Source organism: Sapajus apella, unplaced genomic scaffold (assembly GCF_009761245.1).
Source record: "Sapajus apella isolate SASKATOON/1434 unplaced genomic scaffold, GSC_monkey_1.0 scaffold23, whole genome shotgun sequence".
NCBI classification, from domain to species: domain Eukaryota; kingdom Metazoa; phylum Chordata; class Mammalia; order Primates; family Cebidae; genus Sapajus; species Sapajus apella.
The window spans coordinates 3,251,535-3,262,764 of NW_022436963.1; the positions used below are offsets into that span (position 1 = coordinate 3,251,535).

At 50.9% G+C, this 11,230-nt stretch overlaps 1 protein-coding gene across 4 annotated transcripts in view; it reads left to right on the plus strand.

The window, feature by feature from the left end:
• GRM2 (glutamate metabotropic receptor 2) overlaps positions 1-5,496 on the plus strand; it is a 14,301-nt gene extending 8,805 nt beyond the window's left edge. For 2 of the 4 annotated variants that reach the window (XM_032290032.1, XM_032290033.1), the window contains exons 4-6: positions 1,947-3,022; positions 4,518-4,698; positions 4,920-5,496. In XM_032290032.1, the coding sequence (XP_032145923.1) occupies positions 1,947-3,022; positions 4,518-4,698; positions 4,920-4,993 (1,331 nt within the window). In that variant the 3' untranslated portion in view covers positions 4,994-5,496. The other 2 variants (XM_032290035.1, XM_032290034.1) reach the window with 2 other exon arrangements.
• Positions 5,497-11,230: the final 5,734 nt, after the last annotated feature.

Consider the following 11,230-nt stretch of genomic DNA (forward strand, 5'->3'; position numbering starts at 1 on the left):
TCTTTCTTTCTTTCTTTCTTTCTTTCTTTCTTTCTTTCTTTCTTTCTTTCTTTCTTTTTTCTCTTTCCACTCTCTCTCTTTCTCTCCCACCTGTTCTTTCTCTCTTTCTCCCTTTCTCTTTCTTTTTCTCTCCTTCCTCCCTCCCTATTTCCTTCCTTCCTTTCTCTCTTTCCCTTCTCACCCTTTCTCTCTCTCTTTCTCCCTTTCTCTTTCTCTTTTTTCTTTCTCTCCCTCCTTCCTCCCTCCCTCTCTCCCTCCTTCCTCCCTCCCTCTTTCCCCCCCTTCCTTCCTTCCTTTCTTTCTTTTCTCTCTCTCTTTATTTCTTTCTTCTTTCTCTTTCAATGGGGTCTCACTATATTGCCCAGGTTGCAGTGCAGTGGCTATTCACAGATTCACAGGCACAATACAGCCTCCAACTCCTGGTCTCAAGCAATCCTCCTGCCTCAGCCTCCCGAGTAGCTAGGATGACAGGCATGTAGCACTGCACCTAGCTTCAGGGAAAATTTCTATTCCTAGTCTTGGTTTTCCACTCAAGATGGCCTGAAAGTCTCCCAAAATCAAAAGTTATTTTAATAAAAGTGCCAGCTTTAAGAGAAATGAGTGCTGTAGATCATCACTGTGCTTCAGGAAGAATCACCGTGGGAACAGTGGGAGACAAAGCTTGGAAGCCCTGGCCCAGGGTTAAGATGAAGAGTAATTCCAACAGAACTGACATTCAGACTTATGCTACAATCAGGGTAGGGGTTAGGGTTGGACTCGGGTCCGATTGGGTTGTTAGAGCAAGGCTAAATTCAGCCTGTTTGGCTTGGGTGGAATTTATGGTAGGGCTAGAGTTGGATTTTGAGAACTTTGAGGCTGAGTAGAAAGAGTAGGTGCTTGAGGGGACCTGGGTTTGAATCTAGTCTGCGCTATTCACTCTCTGGTCCTTAAGCATGTCTTCTGCTTTCTTGAACTCTGATTTCTCACTGGGGCTGGGGGATGGTTGTAAATCCTGGCTAGTGCCTGGCTGGGAGATGTGAGGTTCACAGGGGATGAAGTAGGGGTGGAGAGAGGAAGTGATTTTCCAGCCACTGAGCACATTCTGGTGAATGGCAGTGGTTGCAGGTGACCACTGAGGTTGAGATTCAGTTTGCACCAGGGTGGCTGTTAGAACTGGGGGTGCTGCTCCATGTTCTCACTCATAGGTGGGTGTTGAACAATGTGGAGAGCAGCATCACACACTGGGGGCAGTTGTGGGGGGGGGGGGGGGGGGGAGGGATAACGTAGGGAGAAATGCTGGATATAGTACACACCTAAAGTAAAAGAAAGAAAAAAAACGTAGTAGAACTCCTCACTACCTAATACTATAATGCTGCATTAGTAATGCTATTCTTTATGACTAGTATTAGGTATAGTATTTTAATATTTAAAAATAAAAAAAAAACTTTTAAAATAAAAGGTGTCTTTAAGTAAATAATAATAATAAAAAGAACTGGGGGTGCTGGAGCCAGAGTTGTTGTTAGGGTTAGTGGGGACGGGATTGGAACTGAGACTGGGTTTAGCCTTAGCGCCGGGTCTGGGGAGAGGGCTGTGGTGCATGTTTTGATGAAGCTGGGATTTAGGGCCTGGGTTGGAAAGTGTTAGATAGTACTAAAGCTGAATTTGGGGAGTCATGGTTGGGAGCTGATGTGGGCCTTAGGTTTTTGGAGATGTCTGGGCTTTAAGGCTGGGATTACATTTGGCATTTAGGGTTGGGGTTTGATGTTGGAGTTTAGGGGTAAGACTTTGTTGTCATCTCTCCTTTAGAAAAATGACTGGGGTCAAGACAGGATTTAGTTTTGGGTTAAGGATTGGAAGGGCTAGTGGTGGCCTTAGCTCTGGCGGTTGGGTTCCATGTTAGGGTGGATGTTGAGGTCACATCAGGGCAGCATATCAGTCTAACCTCTTCCTTCCCTCCCCCATCCTAGCCCCCTTTCGTCCAGCTGACACCCACAATGAGGTTCGCTTTGACCGCTTTGGTGATGGTATTGGCCGCTACAACATCTTCACCTATCTACGTGCAGGTGGTGGGCGCTATCGCTACCAGAAGGTGGGCTACTGGGCAGAAGGCTTGACTCTGGACACCAGCCTCATCCCATGGGCCTCACCCTTAGCCGGCCCCCTGCCTGCCTCTCGCTGCAGTGAGCCCTGCCTCCGGAATGAGGTGAAGAGTGTGCAGCCGGGCGAGGTCTGCTGCTGGCTCTGCATCCCGTGCCAGCCCTATGAGTACCGATTAGACGAATTCACCTGTGCCGATTGTGGCCTAGGCTACTGGCCCAATGCCAGCCTGACTGGCTGCTTTGAACTGCCCCAGGAGTACATCCGCTGGGGCGATGCCTGGGCCGTGGGTCCCGTCACCATCGCCTGCCTGGGTGCCCTGGCCACCCTCTTTGTGTTGGGTGTCTTCGTGCGGCACAATGCCACACCAGTGGTCAAGGCCTCGGGCCGGGAGCTCTGCTACATCCTGCTGGGCGGTGTCTTCCTCTGCTACTGCATGACCTTCGTCTTCATTGCCAAGCCATCCACGGCAGTGTGCACCTTACGGCGTCTTGGTTTGGGGACTGCCTTCTCTGTCTGCTACTCAGCTCTGCTCACCAAGACCAACCGCATTGCACGCATCTTTGGTGGGGCCCGGGAGGGTGCCCAGCGGCCACGCTTCATCAGTCCTGCCTCACAGGTGGCCATCTGCCTGGCGCTTATCTCAGGCCAGCTGCTTATTGTGGTCGCCTGGCTGGTGGTGGAGGCGCCGGGCACAGGCAAGGAGACTGCTCCCGAACGGCGGGAGGTGGTGACGCTGCGCTGCAACCACCGCGATGCAAGTATGCTGGGCTCTCTGGCCTACAATGTGCTCCTCATCGCACTCTGCACGCTTTACGCCTTCAAGACTCGCAAGTGCCCCGAAAACTTCAATGAGGCCAAGTTCATTGGCTTCACCATGTACACCACCTGCATCATCTGGCTGGCATTCCTGCCCATCTTCTACGTCACCTCCAGTGACTACCGGGTGAGCTACCTGCTCCGGAGGGAGGTGGGACACCAGACCCTCTGTTTCCTGGTATCTTATTTAATCTACTGGTAGCTCTGGGGCTCCAAGAGGTTAAATGGCTGCTCAGGGGACAACAGCTTGTGTGGATCCAAAGGGGAAGGTGGGAGGGCTGAATAGGGCCTAGGGAAATGCCCAGGGAGATGGGGAACTCGAGTTAGAGAGAGCTGAGATTTCAGGACTTGCATGTCATCCTCTATCCTGGGAGGAGATGGGGGTACAGAAATATGTTCAAATGAACAGGGTTCTGCCCTGCTCCACTGAGGGGTCAGCTGCAGAAGGGGTTGAGAGATGAAGCCAGGGAAGACAGGAAAGATAAAGCAAGGTGGGCAGGGGAGGAGGTCCAGGGCTAAGAGTTGAGGAAAGCTAAAGCAGGTGAAAATTGTTCCCCCATTGGTGGCTTCTGAGCAAATTTGTTTCCAGCTGGCACCGTGTCTCAATGGGTGTCCCCAGCTCCAAGGGGCAATGGCTACTTCAGATAGGGTGGTCAGGGAAGCTCCCTCTGAGGAGGTGACAGATGAGCTGTGTTCTGAATAAGAGGATCATCTTGGTTAATCTTCACGACTTCAGTAAGCTCCGTGGCTCTCCCATTTTACAGATGAAGAAACAAAGACTCAGGGAGGTTCAATCCCTTGCCCAAGGTCACTCAGCTTTGGAGTGCAGAGCAGGGTCTGAACTGCAGGAAAATTGAGGTGAAAGCCCCGGCAAAGGTCCCTTCCCCAGGACAGAGGTGTGGTGGCACAGTGCTGGGGGCCAGGGACAGTGGGCTTGGCTGCTCTGCTTGCACCTGCTGGGCCACCTGCTTGGGTGGAGGAGGTCAGGGCTGGGGGGGGACTCTGCTCTGACTCAGCCTGCATTTGCATATGATTTGCATTTGCATGCCAATCATAGGCAGCTAAGGACTTACCTGGGACACACAACATACCCACACATGCATGGACACACACACTTGTACACACACACTAGCCACGTGTATGCATGCACATACACATATCCTACATACACACATTCCCTGGCACAACTGGCACACATACACTCTTCTTCCTGCCAACAAATGAATCCATAGCCATGCACCCTACACTCACACACACATACACTCATGCAGATGCCTGCAGAAATTCACCACCCACATACATGCACCTACACAGATACACACACACACCTACATGCATGCACTCCATACCTGCCCCCCTCTCAAGTGCACACCCTCTTGTGCATACACGCACCCCTGCATGTTCTCCCCTTCAGCTGGGACTCTGGTCTCCCTGGGAAAATGGTCTGGGTCTGATGCTGAGACTGTGCCCAACTTTTCTAGCAATGCTTTGGGACCTGGCAAATGGATCATAGCCCAGTGTTGGATGCTTAGTCTCCCCCACTTCCTCCCCAACAGCCCAGGTGGGGGGTCCTGGGGTCAGGCCCGGGTCTTGACCTGTGCCTGCCCACTCACCCATTGCAGGTACAGACCACGACCATGTGCGTGTCGGTCAGCCTCAGTGGCTCCGTGGTGCTCGGCTGCCTCTTTGCGCCCAAGCTGCACATCATCCTCTTCCAGCCACAGAAGAACGTGGTTAGCCACCGGGCGCCCACCAGCCGCTTTGGCAGTGCTGCTGCCAGGGCCAGCTCTGGCCTCGGCCAAGGTCAGTGTCCTAAGCAGCCGTCTCCACCTGTTCCCCTCTCCCTGCCCAGCTCCTTGGGTTGCCGAGCTCTCTTATCTGGGGCTGCGGTTCCCCCCAAATGACACTGGCAGGAGAGGGTGGGAGAGGGTAGGGGAGGCTCCCCTCATAGCCCTGCTTACCCGCTGCCTGCCCTCCATGGAGGACCTTGGGGTTGGCCCCAACCTCTGGCTTCCTTTTCTTAGGGTCTGGCTCCCAGTTTGTCCCCACTGTTTGCAATGGCCATGAGGTGGTGGACTCGACAACATCATCGCTTTGAAGACCCCATACTCCTGCTCTGACATGGCTGCTCCCCAGAACCCAACGCAGACCCGTGTCCAGGGCCAGGAGAAAGTTGGCTGGAGCACTGCAATAATTTATTGCCCACCCCATGTCTGCCCGCAAAGTCACTTAGCCACCTCCTTACCCCAACTCTTCAGACTCAGAAGTCGGGGGCCTTGGCCGGGAGCCTCTGCAGTGGCCACCAACTGCCCTTGTAGCTGTGTTTCCTCCTGGCCAGGCCCGTGGAGAGGAGCAAGCCAGGGTCCACTCTGCCCTGGACCAGAGTGGCTGAGGACGGCAGGCCCCAATCCTAACCAGCAAAGGTGCTTCCAGCCCAGCCCCTCCCCTCTTCCCCATCTAGGGCCTTTTTTATTTTTTATATAAGTTATTCTGGGATGGGGGAGGGTGGTTATCGTGGGGGCTGCCCCTCCCCCTGCACAGTAGTTTGTCCTGTGGTTTATTTTGTATTACCTATAAATAAAGTGTCTTTATTTTAAAAAATCACTCTTTGCCTTTGTCTCAGCAAGGCCCCTGATACCCTCCACAGCCTCGCAGCCATCATTCTGCTAGTGTTTAAACGTAAACTCTGCTCTGCCTGATGTTAGGACCTGTCTGCCACCAAGACAGACCCAGTCCTGCCTGGTAGGAAGATGGAAAATGAATGAGCCATCCTCCCTTAAAAGGAGCCTCTGTAGACTGGCCCAAGCATCCTGGGGTCAGGGTGGGGGATTTAAATGGATAGAGATGAATGAACAGGCTCATCTGACACTCTGGGGCTTTTCCTGGGGTCCCGGCCTCCAGGATGGTGTGGGCAATGGAGCAGGAGGGGCAGTTGGCTGTGGCCTCCGTGAATGGTGGGCTTTTCCACAGCTGGCCAGCCTGGCACTGGCTCCTCCAAATGCATGGAACCACGCCGAGCATTTGGTGCAGAGGGAACCAAGAGGAGGCATGGACTGAACGTTGCCTGTTCACATGGCACTTACAAAGGCAGAACGAGCTTGTGGGGAGAGGGGGTGGGTGAAGCAGGGAGGGCAGAGGCGGAGCAGCTGGAGACACCATCTGCTGTCAGGCCCAGAAGGAAGCCTTTCTCCAGTCCCAGGGAGGAGCTCTGGCCTGGTGGGCCTGTTGGGGAGCCCAGAGCCCTTGGGCATCTCCGGAATTTGCTGTCTGGGCTCACCAGCAGAGGGCGCCAAGGTACATGGCTCTGGCCTGGCGACCGCTGCCCTCCTGTGGCCTAGGAGGCAGTGGGCAGCGAACCGGAAAACAGCAGCTTCTGGGGAGTCCCCAGACTGCAAAGCGCAGAGGGACAAGGTCCCGCATTAGCTGGCAGCCCAGGGCGTTTGTTATTTCTAAGTGAGCTCATTTGCATCCACAGGCTGGCAAGGCTGTGGAAATTTGGGTAAACAATTTAAAAAACAGAAACAAAAACAAAGAAAATTGCAGAAATGGCTTCTCCTCTCCAGCCAACATCTGGGACATACGACTGACAAAATACAGACCGTGCAGTTACATTTGAATGTCATAAACACTGAATACTCTTTTAGTATAAATATGTCCCACACAACATTTGAGACATACACTAAAAATTTTTGTCTGACATTGAACTTTAACTAGACATCCTGTATTTTCTTCTGCTAATTTTGGCAACCCTTTTGGGCTGGTCTCTATTCTAGATCCCCTAATAACTCAGGCCTGGGTGCTGCCCCCAGTGGCTGGTAACCAGGGAAATGCACCCCATGGTACCCACAACCCCAGCCTACACTTCCAGTATGGCCTTTTCTGGGTCTTCCTGCCAAACTAGACTCTGAGGACGTTTGCCCACCATCCCCAGTGTCCAGACAGACAAAGATGGGGCGCTGAACCCCTTGTGCCCAAAAAGTAACCCTTCTTCACATGGCTCAGCAGTATTTTCCTTAAAATGTGAAATAAGAACAGCAACAACAAAACAAGTATTTATGAACATGGTTCACAGCTAAAAAGGTACAAAGGACACCCAGTGAAGAATATCCTTCTATTCCTGCCTCCCATCTAGCAGGGAGAGCCAGAGGCCTGTGGGCCAGGGAAGAAGCCCAGGAAGAATTCCCAAGGACCAGTCCTCACATCTGCCTGCCACCTCTTTTCTTCCACCTGCGCTCTCATTTCCCCCTCCTGCATCTGTGAGAGTGGCCTCCTTATTTTTTGTCCCGTTATGTCAATGGCTTCGCCCCTCAGTCCATGACCCATACTCCTGAATTACAGATCCCTCGCACCATCCTTATCATGTTGTGGGCAGCGAATGGTCTGGGTCTGATGCTGCTCTGACTTCATGCCTCAGCTCTCAGTCCTTTTTTTTTTTTTTGAGGCGGAGTTTCGCTCTTGTTACCCAGGCTGGAGTGCAATGGCGCGATCTCGGCTCACCGCAACCTCCGCCTCCTGGGTTCAGGCAATTCTCCTGCCTCAGCCTCCTGAGTAGCTGGGATTACAGGCACACGCCACCATGCCCAGCTGAATTTTTGTATTTGTAGTAGAGACGGGGTTTCACCATGATGACCAGGATGGTCTCGATCTCTTGACCTCGTGATCCACCCGCCTTGGCCTCCCAAAGTGCTGGGATTACAGGCTTGAGCCACCGCGCCCGGCCGAGCTCTCAGTCCTTAGCACGATTACTAAGACCCACCAGCTTCCCCATCCCAAGGCTGAGAGTCCTGGGATATGGAGTGGTCTGGCTTTAAGTCTCTGAATCTCTTCCTCTCCAATACCATAGTACATGTCCTACAAACACTGACCCCTCTGCTTGTGTTAGACTTGGACTTCTCAAAGGAAGCTCTTCCCCTTCTGGGGACTGAGGGCCAGAGGCGCCCAGCATTTTGGGTTCTCTTCCACCCTAGGGAGCCACCCATCATGGTAAATTCACTGTCCGTGCATGTAACTACCAGGTTGCTTTGCTTGGGTAGCCAGAGCTTACACTGGGACATGGGTGTTTCTCCCATGGCTGTGTTCGAAAGCTCTCCCAGGTCCACTTCTATCCTTTCCCCTGTCCCTTGCATGGGTCCTGTAAGACTGCAGGGTAGCCCTTGCCCCGTCTGGGTGGGCCTGGCTCACTCTTACTGAACCATGAGCTTCTGTGGCTTGGGCAAGGTTGCTTCGGGCCATGCGGCTCTTGGCTCCCCCAGTCCTGACATGGGAAAGGGAGAGGGGAAGAGTCATGTTACAAGGGCAGTCTGATGATGGCTGCCTTCCCACACTTGAGCCCTGTCCAGCAGCAGACCCTTGAGACAGAATACCAAAATCCAAGAGGAAGTGGATACATTGGGCAAAGGGGCTGGGAACAAAAAGTGAAGCTGAGGGATGACATGGAGCTGGGAATGAGATTCAGAACCCCCCATACCCCAGAGCCCTGAGGCCGGACATTGCCCAGAGCTGCAGTTAGATCTGCTTTACCAACCTTCCCGCAACGTGAATCAGGCCAGCGCTCTCTTGTTCTCCCAGCCTGGCCTGGCTGCTCACCTTCCTTTCCTAGACTTGGGGGTCGTGGGAGACAGAGGGGAAAGGAGGAAACACTGAGGGGCTCAAGACTCCCTCAAGATGTCTCCGCCTGAAGTTCCAGCAGAAAAAGGAATGGAGCTCACTCCTCCTACCCCCATGAGCCAGCAGGGAGCTCAGTACTGAGAGATGGGACTTCTCAACCTGTGGGAGAGGCTAGATGTGGGGAAGGCAGGGGAAGGAGAAAAGGGTGCGTGTGCACGTGTGTGTGCATGCGTGTGTGTGCACGTGTGTGAGAAATCAGGAAGAGAAGAGGGAAATGGAGGGGACTGAGGGTGAGGGGCAGGAATCGAGGAGCAGAAGGAGGAAAGTAAAATAGGGACGTGTTAAAACCTGAGGCCTCTTGCCAGGGGATCAGTTTTTTCTTTTCTAAAAAATTACTTTACTCTTTCTGTGAAAACAATATATATTCCCTACAGTTTAAGCATTGCAGAAAAGTACAAAAAGAAAATAAAAGTATTATCTCAAGTTTTACCATTCAAATATAACCATCATTAACATTTCTGGTACAGCATCCTCAACATATTTCTATGCATTTTTACAGATAGAAGGAGAGATAGAAATACTTTCATAAAAATGGGATCATACCATATGTCTATTTTTTTAGCGAAGATTTAATTTTACTTGACTCTAATTGAAGAAAATGAATCAGAAGTAAAACAAGAAATTCTTGAACTCCATATTTATGCACCACGAGATATTTTTCCTCCTTGAAAGATCCTTCTAAGTTTAAGAAAAGGGATGGAGTGACATTCACAGGTAAACATTCCTTCAGTCTCAGGGGATCAGAGGAGAGTTAGACCTGTGTTGTCAACCTTCTTGCAATGTGAATGGAAGGAGTCATCTCCCGGAGAAAGCGGGGGTCTGCTGGCCCAAGCAGGTCCGATGCACACTGCTCCTAATCCTGGGATGTGGACTGCATGCCCATCATCCATGCATGGCAGCCACACCCAACAATGGGAACCCGGCGGACACCATGCTTAAGCGGGCCTGGGGAGGGGTGGGTCCTTGAAGCTGCCTACTCTGTTACCGTCATGGATGTTACTTCTCTCCTGATTCTTTCTCTTTTGCTTCCCTCCCCTCCCCTCTCCTCCCTTTCCCTCTCCTCTTTTTCCCTCCCTCCCTCCCTCCCTTCCTTCCTTTCTTCCTCTCTCCCTTTCTCTCCCTTTCTTTTTTCTTTCTTTCTCTCTCTTTCCTTCTTTTCCTTCTTTCCTTCCTTCCTTCCTTCCTTCTTTCCTTCCTTCCTTCCTTCCTTCCTCTCCTTCCTCTTTTCTCTCTTTTTAATATAGAGACAGAGTCTTGCTCTGTCTCCCAGGCAGGAGTGCAGCAGCAATATCATGGCTCACTGCAGCCTCAAACTCCCAGCCTCAAGTGATCCTCCTGCCTTGGCCTCCTGAACTGTTGATATTACAGCTGTGAGTCACTAAGCCTGGCCCTGATTTTTTAAAGAAACATTATAGTTTTTAGATTTAGGTCTTTGGTCCTCAAATTAATTTTTGCGCGTGAGATAGGGGTCAGTATTTTTTTTTCCCATTTATTTTATTGTATTTTAGGTTTTGGGGTACATGTGAAGAACATGCAAGATTGTTGCATAGGTACACACATGGCAGTGTGATTTGCTGCCTTCCTCCCCATCACCTACATCTGGCATCTCTCCCATAGATATTTAGTTGTTCCAGTATTGTTTGCTGAAGACTCTCTTTCCTCCCACTAAATTATACTGGCACCCTTGCTTTAAATTGGTTGACCATAAGTGGGTGGGTCTATTTCTGGATTCTGCTGTGTTTTGTCAATCTATTTGTTTATCCTAATAAACACCACATTGTCTTAATTACTGTAGCTTTATAGTAATTTTTTTTTTTTTTCTTTTTGAGATGGAGTCTTGCTCTGTCTCCAGGCTGGAGTGCAGTGGCACAATTTCAGCTCACTGCAACCGCCGCCTCCCGGGTTCAAGCAATTCTCCTGCCTCAGCCTCCCAAGTAGCTGGGATTACAGGCACCCATCACCACGCCCGGCTATTTTTGTATTTTTAGTAGAGACAAGGTTTCACCATTTTGGCCAGGATGGTCTCTATCTCCTGACCTCAGGTAACCTGCCTGTCTCAGCCTCCCAAAGTGCTAGGATTGATTACAGGTGTGAGCCACTGCACCTGGCCAAGGGTTCTCTTTTTCTTACATCCTTGCCAACACCTGTTATCTTTTATCTTTTTTAATAATATCCAGATGCGAGGTAACATCTCATAGTGGTGTTCATTTGCATCCCCCTGATAATTAGTGATGTTGAACACCTTTTCACATCCTGTTGGCTATTTTTATGTCTTCATTTGAAAAACATCTATTCGGCCCAGCGCAATGGCTCATGCCTGTAATCTCAGCATTTTGGGAGGCCAACGCAGGCAGATCACTTGAGGTCAGGAATTTGAGACCAGCCTGGCCAACATGATAAAACCCCATCTCTACTAAAAATAAGAAATTAGCTGGGCATGGTGGCATGTACCTGTAATCCTAGCTACTGGGGAAGCTGAGGCATGAGAATCACTTGAACCTGGAAGGTGGATGTTGCAGTGAGCCAAGATCATGCCACTGCACTCCAGCCTGGGCCACAGAGCAAGACCCTGTCTCAAAAGAAAACAAAAAAGAAAAGAAAAGAAGAACGTCTATTCATGTTCTTTGCCCATTTTTTTTTTTTTTTTTTTTTTTTTTTTTTTTTTTTT